The 27668-nt window shown below is 44.8% G+C and overlaps 1 protein-coding gene across 1 annotated transcript; it reads left to right on the top strand.

Moving 5' to 3' along the window:
- On the top strand, positions 1-26840 carry LOC141201593 (uncharacterized). The gene is made up of 7 exons (XM_073663590.1): positions 1-63; positions 16035-16184; positions 16314-16493; positions 16577-16700; positions 16784-16881; positions 17080-17170; positions 21991-26840. Exons 2-7 carry the CDS (start codon positions 16107-16109, stop codon positions 23379-23381), a joined length of 1962 nt encoding a protein of 653 aa, XP_073519691.1. The 5' UTR covers positions 1-63; positions 16035-16106; the 3' UTR covers positions 23382-26840.
- Positions 26841-27668: the final 828 nt, after the last annotated feature.

Genomic DNA, 27668 nt, shown 5'->3' with positions numbered 1-27668 from the left:
CCTCATCACAGGTCCTGTGCGCACAGAACAGCCATATATGTGGAGGCGGCTCTGCAGGTGGAGGTATGTGGAGACCCCATTACTGGGCGCAGGGGGCATTAACCCCTTCAGCACGGAGACTCTTTTGGGGTCTTGTGTTGTCCCTTTATAAGAATCATAAGGTTTTTGTTCTGTTTCCTGTAATAGATACATACGACCCAACTATGGAGACAGGAAGGGAGGAAACGTATTGTTCTCATAGTACAGGACCTCTTTACTGGCCCCACAGTGTAATGCCCCCATTATGCCCCTTATACAGTATGTATGATGCCCCCCACAGTATAGTGCCCCCATTATGCCCCTTATGCAGTATGTATGATGCCCCCACACAGTGTAATGCCCCCATTATGCCCCTTATGCAGTATGTATGATGCCCCCACACAGTGTAATGCCCCCATTATGCCCCTTATACAGTATGTATGATGCCCCCACACAGTATAATGTTCCCACTGTACCACCACCCCCCCACATACAGTTTAATGATCCCACAGTACCGCTATCCCTCCCCACACAGTATAATATTGCCACAGTACCGCTAACCCCCATACACAGTATAATGTCCCCACAGAACTGCCATCCCCCCACATACAGTATAATGTTCCCACAGCACCGCCTGAGTTCCTGCAGTTAGAATAAGTCCTGAAGTTTAAGGGTACTTGCCCATGATCCGGACTAGCAGCGTTTTGGACGAAGCTCACCTGCGCTGCGTCCAAAATGCTACATTCTACAGTAGAAGTAGAGTGGATGGAATTTCTATAAATCCCATGCCCACTGTGCTTCTATTAGACTATGTGCAAACCGACCTGCGGCACGGGTCTACGAGCCGCAGCATGTCAATTTCTGCTGCAGAGATGCCAGTCTCCGCAACAGAAATTTCCACAATACATTGTATAGGATGCATGAAATCTACATGGTTCAGTGAACAAATGCGTATTGAAGTGCTTGATTAGAACTCAGTGCTTTGGACGCAGCCAAATAACGCTGCATCCAAAGCGCTGCTGGTTCCTGATCATGAGAACATAGCCTTACAGTTGGAAAAATCCCTCTAGAAAATGTTTTTACCTTTGCCTGCACCCCTACATGTATACCCTCGAGCATGTACACATTCATGTAGGGTGACGCGCCCCCTGGGCCTGTGTTGTGCAGGGGAACCCGGAACCCGGCCTGTTGTAGAATGCTGGGGGTTGTAGTCTCCGTGTGGCGGTGTCCCGGTCCGTGTCCAGGGTGGTCAAGCCAGTGGCAGTCTATTTGTATTGTAATAAGTGTCCGACTACGCCACCCGTGGATTGCGGTCAGTGGGGACCGCCGCTGCGCTGCCGACCGCTGAGGCTGATGTTGGTTGCGCAGCCGAGTATGGGATAACTCCCCACGGGAGGAGTATTGCCTCAGGGCAGCTAATGTGAGAGAGATGATGGGAGTGCTGGTGTGAGCGTCCCAGTACTTATGGTGCTGGTGCGGCGAGGAATCACAGAGACGTGCAGTTGCAGTTTTCAAAGCTTTACTCACGGTTGTTATTCTGGTCACTTGTGCACATGAGGGACCGCCTGAGCCGTGCTGCGTTCACCAGGCAAGGGACTCGGTCAACTCCCAGGCAATTCCAGAGTGTGGTTCAGAGCTCCCCTCTCTTCCTTTCTACTGGCCGTCCCCACCAGGGACCCACCTTTGTCCAGCTTCCTCGGGCCTTCTGTTGGCGAAACCTCTCTCCGGTTTCCCTGACCCTATACGGTATGCCTTTCTGGTGGATGTAGTGAGGGGTCGCACCAAGATGTGGTCACAACCTCCGGTTTTGGCTGAGGATTAGTCGCCTCCACCAATTCGGGTTCCGGTACCCTGCTCTGCCAACCCTTCACCCTGTATCTCCTGGGCATATGGGGTTCCTTCTGCCTTCGTGTCTCTGGGCCTTTCTCTGTGTTCCTTGCTTCCTTTCTCCTCTGTTCCAGTTCCTTTCCTACTTTCCTTTCTCTTCCTTCTTCTCTCTCTCTCTCTCTCTCAGGCTCCAGCCTCCTGACAAGGCCTGCCTGCAGAGCAGAGCCCATGCAGGGGCTCTGCTTCCCGTCTTCTCCTCAGACTGTCTCCACTGAACTGAACTGGACTGGACTCAACCCTGTTCTAAGATGGTGCCCACCTTATATACCTCCTTCTGACACCCGAGCCCAGGTGACTAGCAACCAATGGGCTCCTACCTATGCCCAGAGACCCACCCCTATCTGCTCCTACACCACTGGATATTCCACCCCCTCCCCACTCCAGCCAGGGACAGATGCTGTCGTGCCTGCACTTCTATCTTGTGGGAGCACCGTTGAGCTGTCCCTCGGAAATGGGGTGTGTGTGGTGCATGCAGCTTACTGAGCCCTAGTCCACACTCCATCCTTACCCGGGAGTGGAATATCACACCTCTGGACTGAGGTGCATTACCCCTGTAGCATCCGAGCCCTCGGGGTGCTACAAGGGGAGCAGGCCTTACTAGATATCGAGGCTTTGTACAGTAATATACTGCCTGAGGATGGTGTCAAAGGAGTAAGATCAATAAAGTGTAGCAAACAATGACTTCATGGTGGGTCTTCTAAAATTCACTCTTACTCATAACTTCTTTCTTTTTGACAGGAAGTACTTCCACCAGCTCAGGGGTACTGCGATGGGGAGCCCCTGTGCCCCCTTGTATACAAACCTATTCCTGGGCTGGTGGGAGGAAACCACAATATTCAGGGATGATCATAAGTGGTGACATCCATATATTGGGGTGTGGTATAGATATATTGACATTTTTATCATCTGGTCGGGAACGAGTGAACAATTTCTTGAATTTGTCAGGGAACTCAACATCAATAGAGCGGGCGTTAGATTTACATCGGAGTTTTAATTATAACCAGTTGCCTTTCTTGGATGTACTAATCAAGAAAGAACAGGATGGGACCCTATGGACAGTCATCAACCATAAACCTACAAGCACTATTAAACTATTGAAGTGGGATAGTCACCACCCCATCCCACTAAAAAAAGGAATACCCAAGGGCCAGTGACGTACCGCTAATGGCGGCAGGCCACGCCACTGCTATGGGGCCCGTGACCGGAAGGGGGCCCTTGAGCCGAGAGGCCCCAAACAGCGTGGGAACCAGGAGGATAGGTGACTATTGGGGGGGGGAGGTTGCGGCGGTGGAGGAGCGAGCACACGCGGTAGCCGCTGCTGCAGCTACCGCGTGTGTCCGCTGCTAAAGGGAAATGAATATTCCCTCTTCTCCACTCCCATGGGCGTGGAGAAGAATGAATATTCATTCTCTTAAGTAGCGGCCAAGGAGGAGCGCTGAGCCGCAGCTCCTGCTGTCAGTGCCCGCTGCTAAAGAGAAAGCATATTCACGCTTCTCCACCCACATAGTCCCGGCATGGAGAAGCGTGAATGTGCCGGCAGCAGCAGCAGCTCACCTCGGCTTCTGAGAGCGCGCGCTACTCAGATGCCGACATGAACTACAGCAGACAGGACTCAGCTCTGCAGGAGAGGTGAGGAAGGAAGGTGAGTATAAGTGTTTATTATTTTATGTGTGCAGTGATTGGGGCCATACATAGTAGGATTGGGGAATGAGGAGGCCACACATACCAGGATTGGGGGGTATTGGGGAGGCCACACATACCAGGATTGGGGGAGATTGGGGAGGCCACACATACCAGGATTGGGGGGGGATTATGGAGGCCACACATACCAGGATTGGGGGACTGGGAAGGCCACAGATACCAGGATTGGGGGATTTGGGAGGCCACACATACTAGGATTGGGGGGGATTGGGGAGGCCACACATACTAGGATTGGGGGGATTGGGGAGGCCACACATACCAGGATTGGGGGGGATTGGGGAGGCCACACATACCAGGATTGGGGGGGATTGGGGAGGCCACACATACCAGGATTGGGGGGGGATTGGGGAGGCCACACATACCAGGATTGGGGGGGGATTGGGGAGGCCACACATACCAGGATTGGGGGGGGATTGGGGAGGCCACACATACCAGGATTGGGGGGGATTGGGGAGGCCACACATACCAGGATTGGGGGGATTGGGGAGGCCACACATATCAGGATTGGGGGGTATTGGGGAGGCCACACATACCAGGATTGGGGGACTGGGAAGGCCACATATACCAGGAATGGGGAATTGGGGAGGCCACACACACCAGGATTGGGGGACTGGGAAGGCCACACATACCGGGTTTGGGGAGCCCACACATACCAGGATTGGGAGACTGGGAAGGCCACACATACCAGGATTGGGGGATTTTGGGAGGCCACACATATCAGGATTGGTGGGTATTGGGGAGGCCACACATACCAGGATTGGGGGAGATTGGGGAGGCCACACATACCAGGATTGGGGGGGATTATGGAGGCCACACATACCAGGATTGGGGGACTGGGAAGGCCACAGATACCAGGATTGGGGGATTTGGGAGGCCACACATACTAGGATTGGGGGGGATTGGGGAGGCCACACATACTAGGATTGGGGGGGATTGGGGAGGCCACACATACTAGGATTGGGGGGGATTGGGGAGGCCACACATACCAGGATTGGGGGGGATTGGGGAGGCCACACATACCAGGATTGGGGGGGATTGGGGAGGCCACACATACCAGGATTGGGGGGGATTGGGGAGGCCACACATACCAGGATTGGGGGGGATTGGGGAGGCCACACATACCAGGATTGGGGGGGATTGGGGAGGCCACAAATACCAGGATTGGGGGGATTTGGGAGGCCACACATATCAGGATTGGGGGGTATTGGGGAGGCCACACATACCAGGATTGGGGGACTGGGAAGGCCACATATACCAGGAATGGGGAATTGGGGAGGCCACACATACCAGGATTGGGGGACTGGGAAGGCCACACATACCGGGTTTGGGGAGCCCACACATACCAGGATTGGGAGACTGGGAAGGCCACACATACCAGGATTGGGGGATTTTGGGAGGCCACACATATCAGGATTGGGCGGTATTGGGGAGGCCACACATACCAGGATTGGGGGAGATTGGGGAGGCCACACATACCAGGATTGGGGGGGATTATGGAGGCCACACATACCAGGATTGGGGGACTGGGAAGGCCACAGATTCCAGGATTGGGGGATTTGGGAGGCCACACATACTAGGATTGGGGGGGATTGGGGAGGCCACACATACCAGGATTGGGGGGATTGGGGAGGCCACACATACCAGGATTGGGGGGGATTGGGGAGGCCACACATACCAGGATTGGGGGGGATTGGGGAGGCCACACATACCAGGATTGGGGGGGATTGGGGAGGCCACACATACCAGGATTGGGGGGGATTGGGGAGGCCACAAATACCAGGATTGGGGGGGATTGGGGAGGCCACAAATACCAGGATTGGGGGGATTGGGGAGGCCACACATATCAGGATTGGGGGGTATTGGGGAGGCCACACATACCAGGTTTGGGGGACTGGGAAGGCCACATATACCAGGGTTGGGGAATTGGGGAGGCCACACATACCAGGATTGGAGGACTGGGAAGGCCACACATACCGGGTTTGAGGAGCCCACACATACCAGGATTGGGAGACTGGGAAGGCCACACATACCAGGATTGGGGGATTTTGGGAGGCCACACATATCAGGATTGGGGGGTATTGGGGAGGCCACACATACCAGGATTGGGGGAGATTGGGGAGGCCACACATACCAGGATTGGGGGGGATTATGGAGGCCACACATACCAGGATTGGGGGACTGGGAAGGCCACAGATGCCAGGATTGGGGGATTTGGGAGGCCACACATACTAGGATTGGGGGGGGATTGGGGAGGCCACACATACTAGGATTGGGGGGATTGGGGAGGCCACACATACCAGGATTGGGGGGGATTGGGGAGGCCACACATATCAGGATTGGGGGGGATTGGGGAGGCCACAAATACCAGGATTGGGGGGATTGGGGAGGCCACACATATCAGGATTGGGGGGGATTGGGGAGGCCACACATACCAGGATTGGGGGGTATTGGGGAGGCCACATATACCAGGATTGGGGAATTGGGGAGGCCACACATACCAGGATTGGGGGACTAGGAAGGCCACACATACCGGGTTTGGGGAGCCCACACATACCAGGATTGGGAGACTGGGAAGGCCACACATACCAGGATTGGGGGATTTTGGGAGGTCACACATATCAGGATTGGGGGGTATTGGGGAGGCCACACATACCAGGATTGGGGGAGATTGGGGAGGCCACACATACCAGGATTGGGGGGGATTATGGAGGCCACACATACCAGGATTGGGGGACTGGGAAGGCCACAGATGCCAGGATTGGGTGATTTGGGAGGCCACACATACTAGGATTGGGGGGATTGGGGAGGCCACACATACTAGGATTGGGGGGATTGGGGAGGCCACACATACCAGGATTGGGGGGGATTGGGGAGGCCACACATACCAGGATTGGGGGGGATTGGGGAGGCCACAAATACCAGGATTGGGGGGATTGGGGAGGCCACACATATCAGGATTGGGGGGGGTATTGGGGAGGCCACACATACCAGGATTGGGGGACTGGGAAGGCCACATATACCAGGATTGGGGAATTGGGGAGGCCACACATACCAGGATTGGGGGACTGGGAAGGCCACACATACCGGGTTTGGGGAGCCCACATATACCAGGATTGGGAGACTGGGAAGGCCACGCATACCAGGATTGGGGGATTTTGGGAGGCCACACATATCAGGATTGGGGGATTGGGGAGGCCACACATACCAGGGTTGGGGGATGAGGGGGTGCCACACATACCATGATGGGGAAATTTAGCAATAGCTGCTGCATTTCTCACCCTAGGCTTATACTCAAGTCAATATGTTTTCCCAGTTTTTTGTGGTAAAATTAGGGGCCTCGGCTTATACTCTGGTCGGCTTATTTAAAATATATGGTATTTTAAAATCAGTGAGTACGTGGTGCCCATAATAGTGCAGGACTGTGGGGTGCATTATACTATATGAGGGCTGCATTTTACCCTATGGGGTGTGTAATATACTGTATGGAGGACTATGGGGAGTGCATTATATTCTATGGAGGACCATGGGAAGTTCATTATACTATATGGAGGATTATGGGGGGCACATTATACTATATGGAGGATTATCGGTGGTGTATTATACTCTATGGAAGGCTGTGGAGCCATTAGAATATTTTGAGGGCTATGTGGGGGGCCATTATACTGTATGAAAGCAATTATACAGTGTGAAGGATTGTGTGGGGTCCATTATACTGTTTGGAGGGCTCGTGCGGGCCATTATAGTGTATGTAGGCACATTATAGTGTATGGAGAGCTTTGGGGGTCACAGTTGGGGAATCATACTGTGTTAGGGTCACCATACTTTGCCTTGGGAGTTGAAGTTGGGTACAATAGTGTCATTATACTGTGCATATGGAGGCAAATGTGGAGGAATGCACCATGGGGGTATCATACTGTGTTTGGGGGGCACTTTTGTTGGAATCACACTTTATGGGGCAATGAAAGAGGAATCTAGGACGTCAGCAGGAGGAAAATTACTATGTAAAGGCTGGAAAGGTGTGAGATCTGCTCTTCTGCGACACAGACAAATATGTATTTATTTTTTGTGGGGGGGGGGGGGAATTAGAGCTTCTGCTATGGGGCCCCATGATTTCTATGTACGCCCCAGCCAAGGGCCAATTTTTACAGTTGAGAAGGAACTGTTCTTATGTCACAGATTCTAATATACAGGCAATAGACATGAACACCAGATTCAGGGAAGAAGGGACCTACAGTACATTTTAGATTCCACACGATTGTTTACAAAAAAACGGGAGACACAGACATTCCTCCATGTCTAACCAAGAGACCAAGAAAAGATGGGATAACACGAGTAATAGGAACTGACGACAATAGAGTGACCTTATCTTTAATATACTCCAGAAAAAACTACGATATAATTGTGGCCAACACGGACTTGAGTGGTTCATGAGAAGTAGCGCAGGTGCAGTACATTATTGTAGACTGACTCCATTCTATATGTCCTGTGTCAATTCACCTATGGTAATGGGTCTCCTAGTCTGGGAGGGGTTTTTGAATGAAGTGGGATATTTAAACATGGGCAACTGGCTATTAGGCACACTATGCTGAACATCATGAATTAACATCCTTGTATCAAGCCTCCTGATGAAGCTGTTGGAGAACCACGTCAAAGCGGATTATTTAACCCCTTTACTACCCAAGGTGGTTTTTACTTTAATGACCAGGCCAATTTTTACAATTCTGACCACTGTCACTTTATGAGGTAATTACTCTGTAACACTTCAAGGGATCCCCCTGATTCTGAGAATGTTTTTTCATGACATATTGTACTTCATGATTGTGGTAAAATTTATTCGATATCACTTGTGTTTATTTGTGAAAAAGCGGAAATTTGGTAAAAATGTTGAAAATTCAGCAATTTTCAAAATTTGAATTTTTATGCTCTTAAATCAGAGAGATATGTCACAAAAAATAGTTACAGTGGTGGCCAAAAGTATTGGCACCCCTGCAATTCTGTCAGATAATACTCAGTTTCTTCCTGAAAATGATTGCAGTCACAAATTCTTTGGTATTATTATCTTCATTTAATTTGTCTTCAATGAAAAAACACAAAAAGAATTGTCCTAAAGCCAAATTGGATATAATTCCACACCAAACCTAAAAAAGGGGGTGGACAAAAGTATTGGCACTGTTTGAAAAATCATGTGATGCTTCTCTAATTCGTGTAATTAACAGCACCTGTAACTTACCTGTGGCACCTAACAGGTGTTGGCAATAATTAAATCACGCTTGCAGCCAGTTAACATGGATTAAAGTGGACTCAACCTCTGTCCTGTGTCCTTGTGTGTACCACATTGAGCATGGAGAAAAGAAAGAAGACCAAAGAACTGTCTGAGGACTTGAGAAACCAAATTGTGAGGAAGCATGAGCAATCTCAAGGCTACAAGTCCATCTCCAAAGACCTGAATGTTCCTGTGTCTTCCGTGCGCAGTGTCATCAAGAAGTTTAAAGCCCATGGCACTGTGGCTTCCCTAGATGTGGACGGAAAAGAAAAATTGCCGAGAGATTTCAACGCAAGATTGTGCGGATGGTGGATAAAGAACCTCGACTAACATCCAAACAAGTTCAAGCTGCCCTGCAGTCCGAGGGTACAACAGTGTCAACCCGTACTATCCGTCGGCGTCTGAATGAAAAGGGACTGCATGGTAGGATACCCAGGAAGACCCCACTTCTTACCCCGAGACATAAAAAAGCCAGGCTGTAGTTTGCCAAAACTTACCTGAGAAAGCCTAAAACGTTTTGGAAGAATGTTCTCTGGTCAGATGAGACAAAAATAGAGCTTTTTGGGAAAAAGCATCAACATAGAGTGTACAGGAATAAAAAAAGGCATTCAAAGAAAAGAACACGGTCCCTACAGTGAAACATGGTGGAGGTTTCCTGATGTTTTGGGGTTGCTTTGCTACCTCTGGCACTGGACTGCTTGACCGTGCATGGCATTATGAAGTCTGAAGACTACCAACAAATTTTGCAGCATAATGTAGGGCCCAGTGTGAGAAAGCTGGGTCTCCCTCAGAGGTCATGGGTCTTCCAGCAGGACAATGACCCAAAACACACTTCCAAAAGCACTATAAAATGGTTTAAGAGAAAGCACTAGAGACTTCTAAGGTGGCCAGCAATGAGTCCAGACCTGAATCCCATAGAACACCTGTGGAGAGATCTCAAAATGGCAGTTTGGAGAAGGCACCCTTCAAATATCAGGGACCTGGAGCAGTTTGCCAAAGAAGAATGGTTTACAATTCCAGCAGAGCATTGTAAGAAACTCATTGATGGTTACCGGAAGCGGTTGTTCGCAGTTATTTTGGCTAAATGTTGTGCAACCAAGTATTAGGCTGAGGGTGCCAATACTTTTGTCTGGGCCATTTTTGGAGTTTTGTGTGAAATGATCAATGATTTGATTTTTGCTTCATTCTCTTTTGTGTTTTTTCCTTGCAAGCAAATTAAATGAAGATAATAATACCAAAGAATTTGTGATTGCAATCATTTTCAGGAAGAAACTGAGTATTATCTGACAGAATTGCAGGGGTGCCAATACTTTTGGCCACCACTGTAATAAATAACATTTCCCACATGTCTAATTTACATCAGCACAATTTTGGGACCAATTTTTTTTATTATTAGGGAGCTATAAGGGTTAAAAGTTGACCAGCGATTTCTCATTTTTCCAACAAAATTTACAAACCAACTATTTTTAGGGAACGCTTCACATTTGAAGTCACCTTGAGGGGTCTTTATGACAGAAAATACCCAAAAGTGACACCATTCTAAAAATTGCACCCTTCAAGGTGCTCAAAACCACATTCAAGAACTTTATTAACCCTTCAGGTGCTTCACAGGAATTTTTGGAATGTGGAAGAAAAAAATGAACATTTAACTTTTTTATTCACGAATATGTTACTTTAGACCCAATTTTTTTTTATTTTTGCAGGGGTAACAGGAAAAAAAGGACCCCAAAATTTGTTGTACAATTTCCCCTGAGCACGCAGATACCCCATATGTGGGGAAAAACCACTGCTTGGGCGCACGGCAGGGTTCAGAAGGGAAGAAGCACCATTTAACTTTTTGAATGTAAAATTTGCTTGAATAATTAGCGGACACCATGTTGCGTTTGAGGAGCCCCTGATGTGCCCCACAAGTGACACCATTTTAGAAACTAGACCCTCAGGGAACTTATCTAGATGTGTGGTGAACACCTTGAACCCCAAGGTGCTTCACAGAAGTTTATAACATTGTGCTGTAAAATTAAATTTTCACATTTTCCCCCAAAAATGTTTTTTAGCTCCCAATTTTGCATTTTCATAAGGTTAACAGGAGAAATTTCACCATGCAGCTTGTTGTTCAATTGCTCCTGAGTAAGCAGATACCCCATATGTGGGGCAAAACCACTGTCTTGGCGCACAGCAGGGTTCGGAAGAGAAGCAGCGCCATTTGACTTTTTGAATGTAAAATTTGCTTGAATAATTAGCGGACGCCATGTTGCGTTTGGAGAGCTCATGATGTGCCTAAACAGTGGAAACCCCCCACAAGTAACACCATTTTGGAAACTAGACCTCTCAAGGAACTTATCTAGATAGTGGTGAGCACCTTGAACCCCCAGGTACTTTACAGAAGTTTATAACATGGAGTCGTGAAAATAAAAAAATCTAACTTTTCCACAAAAATGATCTTTTAGTCCCAATTTTTTTATTTTCACAAGGGTAAGGGGAGAAAATGGACCCCAAAAACTTTTTTGCTATTTCTCTTGAGTACTCCAATACCCCATATGTGGGGAAAATACAGTGTTTGGGCGCATGGCAGAGTTCAGAAGGGAAGGAGCACTGTGTGACTTTTTGAATGCAAAATTTGTTGGAATTGAGAGCGGACGCCATGTCGCGTTTGGAGAGCCCCTGATGTGCCTAAATAGTGGAAACCCCCCACAAGTGACCCCATTTTGGAAACTACACCCCTCAAGTATTTTATCAAGGGGTATAGTGAACATTTTGAACCCAGAGGTACGACACAGAATTTGATAACATTAGGTCATCATATTGAATAAGTTGTCATTAGTCTTGAGTGCAAGTGATCGCTACTTGAGTTTGCATCGGGTACTCAGGTATTCACCATGTATCAAGGGTGCTCGAGTGACATGCTCGAGTCTCCGCACACATGTTTCACGGTTATTAGACACCCGAAAAAAAACATGTGGGGATCGCTCATGCATGGCAGGAAATCCCCGCAAGTTTTTTTTGGCCACGAAGCATATGGGGCGGAGACTCGAGCATGTCACTCGAGCACCCGCGATACTCAGTGCATACCCAAGCACCTGATGCAAATTCAAGTAGTGAGCACTTGCACTCAACGCTAGTCGCCATATCGTCATCTTTTTTTTTTTTACTTTTGAAAAAAATCCCAACACAACCCTAACCCTAACACAACCCCAACCCTAACCCTAGCCCAACCCTAACCCTAACCCTAACCCTAGAATTTATTTTTTACGCCATTCCTCGTGCGGTATAAGTGATTAGACAACTTTATTCTTTGGGTCAGTGCGATTACAGCGATACCAGAATCATATGGGGTTTTTATGATTGACAACTGTCACACACTAAAAGACGCATTTTTTTGCAAAATCTAGTTTTTGCATCGCCATATTTTGAGAGCTATAATTTTTCCATATTTTGGCCGACAGTCATGTGATGGCTTGATTTTTGCGGGATGAGTTGACGTTTTTATTGGTGCCATTTTCAGGCACGTGACATTTTTTGATCGCTTTCTTTTCCGATTTTTGGGAGGCAGAATAAACAAAAACCAGCAATTCCAGAATTTTTTTAATGTTTTTTTTTATGCTGTTCCGCGTGTGGTAAAATTGATAAGGTAGCTTTATTCTTCGGGTCAGTACCTTTACAGCGGTACCACATTTATATAGTTTTTTTATGTTTTGGCGCTTTTACACAATAAAAGCTATTTTATAGAAAAAAATATTTTTTTTCATCGCTTTTATCTGAGAGCTATACCTTTTTTATTTTTTGACTGATGGAGCTGTATGGTGGCTTGTTTTTTTGTGGGACAAGATTAAGTTTTCAGCGGTACCATTTTTACTTATATTTGTCTTTTTGATCGCGTGTTATTTCATTTTTTGTTTGGCGGTATGATGATAAAGCATTGTTTTTTGCTTTGTTTTTTATTTTATTTTTTTACCGTGTTCACTAAAGGGGTTAACTAGTGGGACAGTTTATAGGTCAGGTCGTTCCGGATGCGGCGATACAAAATATGTGTACTTTTATTGTTTTTTTTGTTTTTTTTTTCATAATAATATTTATTGATGGGTACATTATATTTTTATTTTTGGTGGATTATTTTTTTTATCTTTTTAAATATTTTTACATTTTTTTTTTTCATTTTTTAACACTTTGTGGACTTTTATTCTGTGTCCAACTCTGGGACTTTCACTTTTTTATTCTGATCGCCTGTATAGCACAGGAATGCAGCACCATCCCTGTGCCATGCAGATAGTCAGCGCTGGACAGGGAGAAGATAGTTTTGTCATGCACTGCGCATGACCAAAGAATATTCCTGCTGTCTGGTGACCCGGATGTTGTGATGACGACATCGGGTCGTCATGATCACATCGGGTCGTCATGGCAACATCCGGGAAGCCGCGACAGACAGCTCTGGAGGCTGGAAGAGGAGGTGAGTATTCCGATCACCTCCCCTTGCTACCGCAATGCTGCGATCGACTTCTATTACAGCATTGCGGGTGTTAATGTGCCGGGAGCGGCACATAGTACCGGGTGTCAGCTGTGACTTTCAGCTGACACCCGGCGGCGATCGCCCCGCACCGCTTGTGTGCGGGCGCGATTGCCATATGACCTAATAGTACGTCATTGGTCCAATCGGCCCAGGTCACCAAAACGTACTATTAGGTCATACATCAGAAAGGGGTTAAGGTTGGTGGGGCCCAATTAGAGATATTGCTGTAGGACTTGTGATTTCTATCTACGCCACTGTGTATAGGATAATAGAGTATAATAAAGTTGTTATGGACGTGACTTAACATTGTGTAGTGAGTCTGTTGTGCCAATAGTGACGGATATTTCTTGTTGCCAAAACTGTGATAGTAACATAGTTTGTAAAGCCGAATAAAGACTTGCGTCCATCAAGTTCGACCTGTTAGTTCTGTAATTGCTAAAGTTGATCCAGAGGAGGGCAAAAACCCCAAATGATTTAGCCAATCTTCACCTGAGGAAAAATTCCCTCCCGACTCTGAAACCAGCAGTCAGAATAAATCCCTGTATCAACCTACTATTTTATTTTATTTTTAAGTATACGCTGAAATCTGCCTGGTATCTAGAAATGCATCCAGTCCCCGCTTGAACTGGTGTAGTGAATCCGACATTACCGTCTCCTCACTCAGTGAATTCCATATTCTCACTGCTCTTACCGTAAAGAACCCCTTCCTATGCTGGTGCTGAAACCTTTTCTCTTCCAGTCTTAGTGAATGCCCTCTTGTTACCGTAATATCCCTCCTTTTGAACAAATCCCGGGCAAGATCTCTATACTGTCCCCTAACATATTTGTACACATTTATTATGTCCCCCCTCAACCTTCTCTTTTCCAGGCTGAATAGTCCTAGTTTTGCCAACCTCTCTGGGTATTGCAGTCCCTCCATTCCCTTTATTAATTTTGTTGCCCTCCCTTGTACCTTTTCAAGCTCGTTTATATCCTTTCTATATATTGGGGCCCATAACTGAGCACAGTATTCCAAGTGTGGTCTGACCAGAGCTTTGTACAGTGGAAGAACAATGTTCTCATCCTTTGCAGCTATACCTCTTCTGATACATCCCATTACCCTGTTTGCCCTTACAGCAGCGGCCTGACTTTGGGCACTCCAATTTAGTTTGCTATCAGTCAAGATGCCCAAGTCCTTCTCCATCTCTGAATTCCCCAATGATTTCCCATTCAGTGAGTACTGGTGACTTCCATTTTTCCTTCCCATATGTATGACCTTACATTTCTCCTCGTTAAACCTCATTTGCCATTTAATGCTCCACCTACCCAGTTTATCCAAATCCCTCTGTAGGTCTGCACTGTCCTCTTTTGTATTAATTGTTTTACATAACTTTGTGTCATCTGCAAATATTGATATTTTACTATTTATCCCGTTGACTATGTCGTTAATAAAGATATTAAATAACATTGGGCCTAGTACAGACCCCTGTGGTACCCCACTAGTGACGCTTACCCAATCTGAGTATATTCCATTTATAACCACCCTCTGCCTTCTATCCCTTAGCCAGTTAGCTACCCACTTGCAAACATTGATATTTTTATTCACGTTAAATCTTTGCTAACCAACTGTCATTAGTGCAATCATACAACATACAAGCCTCTGATTGCTCAGGTGATGCACTGTACTACTGTGTTATCCCTTGACTGTCAGTGTAATACTAACGGCCCTATACACATGATAGATATTGGCCGAACGGTCATTTGGCAGACTGCTATCTCTCCCATATACACAAATATTCCAGCTTTCCTGTGGTCTGTATGAGAGAGTCGCCTCCAGACTCCTCTAGTGGAGGATTATCTACAGGAAGAACAAACGGATTAACCTCTGTAATTCAGGCCCCCAAATACATTATATAGTCAACCAAATCCCCCAAAATCTGTGCTTTCATGCAACTTTAGTCTAATGCGTATGAGGGTGTTAAAAGGCAACTTATTGGACACTCCCTTTGGCCCGACATAGTAGACATTCGTACATTGCAGGCCCAGACACCATTATTAGGCATTTAAATATCGTAGTAACTAGTCAGCCCCATACTATCGAGTACTTGGGGGAGAAGGGGCATTGAGCCGAACTCTGTCAAACCTTCTTAGATGCCATCTGTGCTTTTGACAGCAGTAAGTGGTTAAACTGCCAGGGTTTTTGTTGCAGCCGCACTTGTGCCAACCCTGCAGTGTACATCTATGTTTTGATGCCCAAAAGACTTAAAATTCATATAGACGGCCGGGGATGATGTAGTCAGTGACTGACTTTGACCAAATATGTTCCCGAGCCATAGTAGAAGATAAAGATGTCATCCACTTCATGAAGTAGTTATTTCTCATGTTACGTGTAATGAATATCTCCTGCGGTATTGCTAATGCCTATTCCAGTGTCAGTAAATGATTAGAGAATTCACTTTATGGAAGATAAGTTTATGAGAAACGTATTCAGCTGCAGACTCCAAGGAAGAAACTGCTTGTTGTCTGTGGCCTAAAATATATAGGTTTTATTAGTAGATGTAAAGAATAAAACTAAATACTGTAAAATAATAAATCTCCTCATATGTTTCTCTTATTATCTCCAGTAATTGGATTATTACACAGGATTTTTATGATGTTACATCGGCTCATATTCTTATTCAGGTCTCTACAATATCAGATCCTCTCAGTGAATATCTACTATATAAGAGAATTTTCCTGATTTACCCATCAAAGATGGATATGGACAGAGACAAGATGGCGGAGAGGATATTACACCTCACCCTAGAGATCCTCTTCCGGCTTACTGGAGAGGTGAGAGATTCTGATGACGTCACATTACATCATTCTTATCTATGGGAATAACAGATGGACAGAACTGGAGAGGTGAGGACTCTGGAAATGTCTGTAGTGAGATTTATGAATGTGTCTCTCCATAACCAGGATTACACAGTAGTGAAGAAGACCTCTAGTGAGCGCTGTCAGGACCCTGTGTCTGAGAGATGGGGAAGACCCCTGAGCCCAATCACAGGGCCTCCACCTCAACCCCTGATACATGAGGACATCAATGACCAGAAGATCCTAGAACTCACCTACAAGATGATTGAGCTGCTGACTGGAGAGGTGACACTGCTGGGAATGCTGGGACATTATACAGTAACGCTATGAAGGGATCGGGGGGATGACGGTATCATTGTATGTGTCAGGTTCCTATAAGGTGTCAGGATGTCGCTGTCTATTTCTCCATGGATGAGTGGGAGTATTTAGAAGGACACAAAGATTTGTACAAAGACGTCATGATGGAGGTTCCCCAGCCCCTCACATCACCAGGTAATAGACAGGACTAAATACACACAGCCTATAATTATCTGTATGTAAAGAATGAATTCAGTCCCTGTATGTGTTTCCTCCAGATCTATACAGTAAGAGGACAACACCAGACAGATGTCCCCGTCCTCTTCTTCCACAGGACTGTAAACAAGAAGATCCCAATGTTCCTCAGGATCATCAGGTAGATGGAGAGAAGGTGTCATGAGATCTCTCCTATGATGTGTAGATGGCTGTGAAGGTCTTGTGTTCAGTCTTGTTTTATCCACAAGTATTATATGTTTTATACTTGTGTAATGAGAAGGGTGGAGATGGCAGGATTAGAGCTGATCATAGATGTGACTTCTCATCTGTCTGTGACTTTTACAATATTTGTTTTCAGGGTGAAGATCTGACCCATATTAATACTACAGAGACATATGTGAGGGGTGATGAGTGGTGTAAAGAGGAGATTCCTACAGATAACCTCCCAGGTGAGTAGTAACCACTAAATGCTGAGAAGTCACAGATCCTTCTCCGTCGCTGTCTGTTTCTGCTTTATCGGTGGTGTAATCCGGCCGTATTACAATCGTGTGATCACCATTTTACCCCTAGACCACAATATTCTGCTCCACCAAAAACTGTTCAAATGACTTTGGGCATTAAAAGCCATTTTCTCTAGAACTTACAACCTGGAGGATACACCTTCTAACTGAAATTAGAAGTCGCTGACCCTTACCTGCCCAGATCTATAAACTGAAAAGCCAAATGACAGCGTACGTAGAATGTGCTGACAATTTAGAAAATCACTTGAAGAAAAATATTATTACAGAAAGTGGAGGGTAATGATGCTGTTGGCTTCCTAGAACCCTGATATCTTATTGGATGAATCTACCTTCTCTCCCTTCTGTGTTGCTGAATGTCCTCATATGGTCCCTACAAGACCAGGTCCAGTCTTTCTGGCCAAACTTCACTTTTTGTGATTGATAACATTAAATGTGCAGTGAGGCCAAGTGTGAATTTCTGTACAATAACAATAGAATTTACCTTTATCTTAAATTTTCAATTTCTTTTAAAACCAACTAACTTCAAACAGGAATGTGATAAACTACATAAAAAACATTACACCTGTGCCATGATATATCTCTAAGCTGTGCGTGGCTGATGGCTGTAATATACATTTATTCCCGCCTGCAGGAGATGTGTTGGCTCGAGCCCTGGTTTCATGGATTCACTCCACGTCATAGATTCCATTATGTTTTCAATCCTAAGGAATTCAGATTACTGCACAATCTCTCCTGAAATGGGGGCGCTAATACTTTCTCTACTCTTCTGGTCAGGACTCGTAGTAGCTCCAATGGTCCACCATAAATGAGTGCGACTCCAGTTTAGTGTTGGAGCTCTCCCCTCATACATATGTTGATGTTGGGAATGTAACATTTTTTTTTATTTTATGTCTATTTTTTATAGGTTCATTCTGTGTAATAGTTTGATTGTGATGGGATCAGCCGGCCTCACTTATGTGACTCTGTAGCTCCCTTGTAGTCTTTCAAAAAGGTCTCCATTGCCTCTTCCAAATGCCTTAGATCTAAATTTAAGACCCCTCAGCTCTGCACTATTATAAAAAGGTCTCCTTGAATGTCTAATATTTCTTCATGAAACTCATCTGATAGATAATATTGTCCCTTACGATGGTTTAGATTGCCAAGAGCCACCGAGCCCCATACTCTAATTACGCCAGGGAGGTTTCACCACTAGTTACTCATCTTTTATTGATGAAGACTGTTCAGTTTGATCATTTTAGTAGATGTGTTATTGTCTATACCCACAATTTTTGACTAGGCAAAAAAATGGAAGCTGGCACGTTTAGGCAGGCTGCGCTGCAGGAATGAAGAGGCTTGGGATTCCAAGACGGCTTTTATTAATACCAACACGTTTCTGTGCCGGATCGGCGCCTTTCTCAAAGTATAAAAACCAAATGCCTCAATTTTTGACTACAGTAGTTAATGCCCAAAATACTCTGATTTAACCACTTCCTGCAGCCAGTTTTGTGTTCCTAATTAGGCCCCAATTTTCACATCTGATGTGTGACACTTTATGTGCTGAGAACTTTGGAATTCTTCACAAAGGATAATAGAAACAAATGGACTTTTACAAATTATTTTCCAACTTTTCTTGAATTTGACAATACCCTATATACGGTTGTACACTACTGTCTGGACACATGGCAGGTTAAGAAAGGAAGGATTTAGCTATTTGAATGCAGATCTTGCTGGAATAGTTTGCAGACACAATGTATTAGGGCACTTTTCGTGGTCACCTGGCAGCTCAAAAGATGGCTCCTACGAACAGGCTTGGCACTATCCACCCCGTTTTCCAGATCTCAGGAATTTTCTAGTTCATCACCCTTTAAACATTAAAGGGTGATGAACAAGGACTTACACAGAGACCGCTAAGCTTGGGCCACGGTGTTACCTGCTATTCTCTGTGATGTGACTTGGCAAGAAGAATAGTCAGGTAGCCGAGTCAGAATCAGGAGGGCAGAGAAAATACAAAATCAGATGACACAAGAGTGGTCAGTAAATGGGCCGGGGTCACAACAGGAAACAAATACACAAGCTGTGAGATGAGTACAGAGGACTGAACCAGAGGAGAACAAGGCTGTATCTGGCAGCTTCCAGCAATATGCTCTGAGCTTTACTAGGGTGTGGTGCTTTCCAGCTGGCTAAAGCAGGAAGCTGATTACTCAAGCTGGACAGCACACACACCCATACTGCCAGACTGGATGGTACTATACAGTGGTGGCCAAAAGTATTGGCACCCCTGCAATTCTGTCAGATAATACTCAGTTTCTTCCTGAAAATGATTGCAATCACAAATTCTTCGGTATTATTATCTTCATTTAATTTGTCTTCAATGAAAAAACACAAAAAGAATTGTCCTAAAGCCAAATTGGATATAATTCCACACCAAACCTAAAAAAGGGGGTGGACAAAAGTATTGGCACTGTTTGAAAAATCACGTGATGCTTCTTTAATTCGTGTAATTAACAGCACCTGTAACTTACCTGTGGCACCTAACAGGTGTTGGCAATAACTAAATCACACTTGCAGCCAGTTAACATGGATTAAAGTTGACTCAACCTCTGTCCTGTGTCCTTGTGTGTACCACATTGAGCATGGAGAAAAGAAAGAAGACCAAAGAACTGTCTGAGGACTTGAGAAACCAAATTGTGAGGAAGCATGAGCAATCTCAAGGCTACAAGTCCATCTCCAAAGACCTGAATGTTCCTGTGTCTTCCGTGCGCAGTGTCATCAAGAAGTTTAAAGCCCATGGCCCTGTGGCTAACCTCCCTAGATGTGGATGGAAAAGAAAAATTGACGAGAGATTTCAATGCAAGATTGTGCGGATGGTGGATAAAGAACCTCGACTAACATCCAAACAAGTTCAAGCTGCCCTGCAGTCCGAGGGTACAACAGTGTCAACCCGTACTATCCGTCGGCGTCTGAATGAAAAGGGACTGTATGGTAGGGTACCCAGGAAGACCCCACTTCTTACCCCGAGACATAAAAAAGCCAGGCTGGAGTTTGCCAAAACTTACCTGAGAAAGCCTAAAACGTTTTGGAAGAAAGCTCTCTGGTCAGATGAGACAAAAGTATAGGTTTTTGGGAAAAAGCATCAACATAGAGTGTACAGGAAAAAAAAGAGGCATTCAAAGAAAAGAACACGGTCCCTACAGTCAAACATGGCGGAGGTTCCCTGATGTTTTGTGGTTGCTTTGCTGCCTCTGGCACTGGACTGCTTGACCGTGTGCATGGCATTACGAAGTCTGAAGACTACCAACAAATTTTGCAGCATAATGTAGGGCCCAGTGTGAGAAAGCTGGGTCTCCCTCAGAGGTCATGGGTCTTCCAGCAGGACAATGACCCAAAACACACTTCCAAAAGCACTATAAAATGGTTTGAGAGAAAGCACTGGAGACTTCTAAGGTGGCCAGCAATGAGTCCAGACTTGAATCCCATAGAACACCTGTGGAGAGATCTCAAAATGGCAGTTTGGAGAAGGCACCCTTCAAATATCAGGGACCTGGAGCAGTTTGCCAAAGAAGAATGGTCTACAATTCCAGCAGAGAATTGTAAGAAACTCATTGATGGTTACCGGAAGCGGTTGTTCGCAGTTATTTTGGCTAAAGGTTCTGCAACCAAGTATTAGGCTGAGGGTGCCAATACTTTTGTCCGGCTCTTTTTTGGAGTTTTGTGTGAAATGATCAATGATTTGATTTTTGCTTCATTCTCTTTTGTGATTTTTCCTTGCAAGCAAATTAAATGAAGATAATAATACCAAAGAATTTGTGATTGCAATCATTTTCAGGAAGAAACTGAGTATTATCTGACAGAATTGCAGGGGTGCCAATACCTTTGGCCACCACTGTAGGTCTCAGGCACCCTAATCTTAGTGGCTGGGCAGAGCCTGGGCCGCCTAGAGCTTCTTGCTCCGACACCTTCATTACTAGTACCACCTGCAGAATGAATAAGACAGCGCCTGGTGACAGAAGCAGATGTCTCAGGAGCAGGTCACAAAGGAGATGGGACACCCCTTTTGAAGAAGCCCTAATATGACAAAATGACAGAAAACCAGAGCAGTAGAAATCCCCTAGGAGTAGTGACTATTTTGACTCCACAGGCTCTTTCTAGAAATTAGCATGTAGTGGATGTTGGAGAGTGAAAATTGCTAAATAGTATTTTATTGCCCAACACATATTACCCAGATTGTGCTCCAGGAGACACACACCATCAATTAAGTGGGTTCTTCTCACTATAGTAATGTCAAATACATGGATGCTAAATGTGGCTTGGGCACACTGCAAGGCTCAGAAGTGAGGGGGAGATTTGACTTTGGGAGAGCGGATCCTGCTGGATTGGTTTATGGAAGCCATGTTTCTTTTTAAGAGCCTTTTAGTCACTAATAATGTGGAAACCTCTGTTTTTCCATTGACAGGTGATGGACCTGAGTGGGGACTTGTTTTTGGTGAGATCAGTAGAAGTTGTTATTGCTATAATTTTCACCTACATAACATTGTTTGGTGGCTTTTTATTCCCTATTTGGGAAGCAGAATGAAAAAACAGTTGAACACCACGCTCTACTGGTTCATCCTATGAGGTTTTATATTAGACTGTGAACTGTCATTGTCTTTGTGAATAATTCTATATTTTTACATAACTGGCCGTTTTTACAGACAGTTCAAGTAGAAATGTTGAACAATATAAAATTCAAGGATATTTTATTCAAAAATAATTGGTTTTATTCTTGGCAGATGACTGTACCAGGAGATCAGAGGGACAGATGACATCTTCAAATTTTAAATCAAATGATCTCGATATCCCACAGGATACAATTGAAGTGAATGCCATTACTCCAGACATACTATCATCCCTTCACAGCAAAGATCTGTCATCTGATGCTTTGAAACAGGTCTCATCTTCTGATTCATTACCGACTGCTAAGGAAAATGAAAGTAAAAAAATAAGAATTAAAAAACAAATTGCTCCTAAAGCAAAGAAGCCATTTTCACATTCAGAATCTGGAAATAATATTCACTTCGAAAAGCCTTTTCTTAAACATCAAAAAATTCACACTGTGGAGAAAAGATTTTCTTGTTCCAAATGTGGGAAATATTTTAACCAGAAATCAGATCTTGCTAGACACCAGAGAACTCACACAGGTGAGAAGGCATACTCCTGTTCAGAATGTGAGAAATGTTTTAACCGGAAATCAAATTTGTTTAAGCACCAGAAAACTCACACTGGGGAGAAGCCTTTTTGCTGTTCAGAATGTGGGAAATGTTTTAACCAGAAATCAGATGTGATTAAGCACCAGAGAACCCACACAGGGCAGAAACAATTTTCCTGTTCAGAATGTGGGAAATATTTTATGCAGAAATGGAATCTTGTTATACACCAGAGAGCTCACACAGGGGAGAAGCCTTTTTCCTGTTCAGAATGTGGGAAATATTTTATCCAGAAATGGAATCTTGTTATACACCAGAGAAGTCACACAGGGGAGAAGCCTTTTTCCTGTTCAGAATGTGGGAAATGTTTTAACTATAAATCACATTTTGTTAACCACCAGAGAACCCACACAGGGGAGAAGCCTTTTTCATGTTTAGAATGTGGGAAATGTTTTGGGAATAAATCATCTCTTCTTAGTCACCAAAGAGCTCACACAGGGGAGAAGCCTTTTTCATGTTCAAAATGTGGAAAATGTTTTGGGAAAAAATCAATTCTTCTTGGTCACCAGAGAACTCACACAGGGGAGAAGCCTTATTCATGTTCAGAATGTGGGAAATATTTTAACCGAAAATCAAATCTTTATAGCCACAAGAGAATCCACACAGGGGAGAAGCCTTTTTCATGTTCAGAATGTGGGAAATATTTTAACCGGAAATCATATCTTTATAGGCACCAGAGAATCCACACAGGGGAGAAGCCTTTTTTATGTTCAGAATGTGGGAAATATTTTATCCAGAAATCTGATTTGATTAAGCACCAGAGAACCCACACAGGGGAGAAGCCTTTTTCATGTTCAGAATGTGGGAAATATTTTAACCAGAAATCGCATCTTGATAGACACCAGAGAATCCACACAGGGAAAAGCCTTTTTCATGTTCAGAATGTGGGAAATGTTTTAACCAGAAATCAGGTTTAGTTATGTACCAGAGAACCCACATAGGGAGACACCTTTTTCATGCTCAGAATGTGGGAAATATTTTGTGAAGAAATCGTCTCTTCTTAGTCACCAAAGAGTTCACACAGGGGAGAAGCCTTTTTCATGTTTTTAATGTGGGAAATGTTTTACACGGAAATCAACTATTAAAAAACATCAGAGAAGGCACACAAGGGAGAAGCCTTTTTCATATTCAGAATGTTGGAAATGTTTTAATCGAAAATTGTACTTTCTTAAAGGGGTTGTCCACGATTAGGGAAATCCCTTGTCATTCCTCATATTTGGCTCGTTAAAATAAAAACACTCATATTCACCATTCCAGCTTTGTCGGCAATCGCATTCCCGGGGCTCATGTGAGGTTGTTACATCACATGAGTCCTGTGCCCAATCAGCGACGGCTTCACTATCCCTGCCTTCGGATGCATTGAACATCAACAGGAAGCCAGGGCTGCGGCTGCTCTCTGACTTCTTGATGTTCAATTTGTCTGAAGATGGGGACAATCACGCCAGCACTAATTGGCTGAAGAACTCACGTGACATAACAACCTCACATGAGCCCCGGGAACGCAAGTGATGACACCGCTTGAACGACGCCTCCATGGGAGGTTTGTATCAGTGCTTTTATTTTAACACGACCAAACATGAGGATTGAGAAGGGGTTGTCCATGTAGTGGACCACACTTTAAAAGTAAAAAATCTCACACAGAGAAGCCATTGTCATACCTAGAGTGTGAAAAATGAATTACTGGAAAATTGTATTTTGTTGACCATCAAAAATAATTCAGACTTAGATAAACTATATGTGTTATTGACACATTGTACAAAGAGATTTAACAGACATTGTATTAATAAATGAGAAAGGGAAATCACTTTAGAACGTATCATATTTCTTGGCCTATAAGACATTTTTATCATGAAAATATCTTGTTAATAAGTGTGTCTTATAAACTGGAGGCAGCATCTCATGACAGAGGAGAATGCTGAGACAGTGTCTTTCCTGATCACTGAGAGTACTGCTCTCTCTCCTCCAGCCCCACCTGTATATAACTGATTGGTGCTGAGCAGGAGGGGAAGGTACCAGGACCGGTACAGAGGCTGCACGTCCTGAGTGAGCAGCTAAAAAACCTTCCACCTGACTAGCTCAAGGACCTTTCCGATCATGTAATCATTCACATGACCTGGAAGGAACTGCAAAATGGGGAAATGTGTACACAGTGTTTTTGTATGCAAATTTGCATATAATAATAATAATAATCTTTATTCTTATATAGTGCTAACATATTCCACAGCATTTTACAGACATTATCATATGTAGCAGAGCTGTGTATGTATGTAAATGTGCATATGTAGTAGAGCTGTGTGTATGTAAATTTGTCTCACAAAGAAAAATCTCCATTAAAATGTATATACTTTATTTATACCTTATTAAAAAGGAACTACTACATATGTTCCCGTTCAAATTTTACAAATTGGCACTATAGAAATGAAAAAAATGTATGTAATTCCGAGGCCATATAAATTAAATCAGGGGTTAAAGGCAGGTAGGGGAGGTGGGGATGGAGCCTCAATCCTTTCCCTATTTGTTATCCCTCATTATTTACCCTTCCTTTCCGCTGAGGTTTACACCCTAAAAGAGCGCAAGTTGTGGCACCCCCACTTTCTGTCGTATCACCCTAATTATCCCTAGATGATCCTAGGTACTACAACCACTCACAGGAGGAAAAAATTAAACCAAACATAGTTTTGGCAAATAGTTATCAGCCAAGATATCCATAAATAAAGTCACAATGCGTGAACCAACAGTATAGCTTATACTACATTAAGAGGCTCCTTCAATATCTGCAGAGGTATACCGGATTTTTCGGACTATAAGACGCACTTTTTTCCTCTAAAATTTTTAGAGGAAAGTGGGTGGTGCGTCTTAAAGTCCGAACATATGTTCTGTGGCTGGTGGGGGGCTGGGGGTGAGCGACAGCGGGGCACAGGAGGTAGCAGCCACCTGCTGCAGCCTACGCTGTGCCTGCTGCTAAAGAAAATGAATATTCCCTGCTCCCCACGCCCATGGGCGTGGGGAGCAGGGAATATTCATTCTCCTTAATAGCGTGCCCACTGTAACCATAGCTCGGCTCCTGCTGCAGCCGGCGGTCTGTGTGCCCACTATTAAAGCTCATGAATATTCGCTACAACCCACTCCCATGGGTTGTAGTGAATATTCATGGTCTTTAATAGCGTGCACACTGACCGCCGAGCGCAGCAGGAGCAGCACTGCAGCTACAGTGTGCACGCTGTGTGAGGGTGCATGGCAGGGACGCCATGCAAACCCTGCTATGCGCGGCTCACAGTGAGTGTCAGCAGCAGAGCGGAACGCAGCACTGAAGGAGAGAGGAGGGGAGTATGATTCTTTATTTTTTTTTGTGGGCAGAGTGATGGGGGCTCAAGGGGTGCCATGCATACCAGGATTAAGGGGTGCCATGCATACCAGGATGGGGGATCAAGGGGTGCCATACATACCAGGATAGGAGATCAATTGGCGCCATGCATACCAGGATGGGGGATCAAGGGGTGCCATTCATACCAGGATGGGGGAACAAGGGGTGCCATGCATACCAGGTTGGGGGAATCGGGGTGCCATGCATACCAGGATCAAGGTGTGCCATGCATACCAGGAAGAGGGGTGCCATGCATACAAGGATGGGTGATCAAGGGGTGCCATGCATACCAGGATGGGGGATCAAGGGGTGCCATGCATGCCAGGATGGGGGGATCAAGGGGTGCCATGCATACCAGGATAGGGATGAGGGCCATGTATACCAGGATGGGGATGAGGGCCACGTATACCAGGAAGGAGGGACCATACATACAAGGATGGAGGATATTAACAGAATTGGGGGACATTATCCCAATACCAGTGTCAGCAGCAGACCCCCTCCCCCATAAAAATGACCACATTTTTTGCTTACATCTTTTTTTCTATTTTCCTCCTCTAAAACCTAGGTGCGTCTTATGGTCCCGTGTGTCTTATAGTCTGAAAAATACGGTAATTCAAATATGAAGACATGAGACTAAATAATAGTGTCCATGCCTCTTAAAAAGATGCCAATAGTGCTACAGTGTTGTCACAGGCAAATAAAATGACCATGCATGAAATTCACACATAGCTTATATTACATATAAAGCTCCTTCTACAGAGGTAGAATTCAAATGTTCATGAAACAAATTAATACATTTTCCGTGCCTCTAATAAGGTGCCAATAGTGCTACAATTTTGTCACAGACAAAATACCTCTACATGTTGTAAATAGCGATTCCATTCAAAATGTAGTAGATCCCAGCTTGTCACAGAACTATATATATAGAAACCCCACATAGCTACCATTGTAATGTGACCCCAACACGTTTCCCCATTCCTGTTCAAGGTTCATCAGGAGGCATTTTAGAAATAACCTTTTTGGGAAGTGTAGGATCACTTGTGGTTTCAAAAATTCATGTCATTCGTCTCTCAGCAGGTCATAATCCCATGTACAGCACCCTTAAATATGAGCTGTGTGTATGTAAATGTGCGCATGTAGAACAGCTGTGTGTGTGTATGTATAAATCTGTACATGTAGCAGAGCTGAGTGTGTGTGCACTGTCCACATAGAAGTGTTGTGTGTCTATATGTGCACTGTAAACTGTTCAATAATGTTCGTACTGGAAGAGGAAAAAATTGCTTGCACCAACTACCTTGGTGTTCTTATATCCAATCAAATACTGGACTTCAGCAATCAAGCCTGATGGTACCGGTTGCTCACATAAATAAGTACATAAAGGTGAAAAAAAGTGGCACTCATCGGTCCTGTAAAATCCAATATCTTTATTTAACAAAATATTAAAACTGGAACAGAGCTCATGGAAAGGATGACTGCCGTTTTGTGCTAGTCTGTGCTTCAACGGGTCCTTGGGAAACATTTAATTTCCAGAACCCGTTGAAGCGCAGGCTAGCGCAAAATGGGCGTCATCCTTTCCATGTGCTTTGTCCCTCTCAGCAGCCAGTTATAATCTTGTGTTAAATAAATACATTGGATTTTACAGAACCAGTGAGTGCTACTATTATTATTATTTATTATTATAGCGCCATTCATTCCATGGCGCTTTACATGTGAAAGGGATATACATAGCACAAACAATTGCAATAAATTTTGAACAATACAAGTCGGCGGCTGGTACAGGAGATAAGAGGGGAGTAGAGAAGGAGATCTTGTGAGAATTGGAGGTTGCGTGTAGGTAAGT

Source organism: Phyllobates terribilis, unplaced genomic scaffold (assembly GCF_046119375.1).
Source record: "Phyllobates terribilis strain yellow unplaced genomic scaffold, ASM4611937v1 Scaffold_119__1_contigs__length_5224398, whole genome shotgun sequence".
In the NCBI taxonomy this organism is placed as follows: domain Eukaryota; kingdom Metazoa; phylum Chordata; class Amphibia; order Anura; family Dendrobatidae; genus Phyllobates; species Phyllobates terribilis.
Note: the sequence above shows the minus strand (reverse complement) of the source record. Positions and strands in the feature narration are given on the sequence as shown.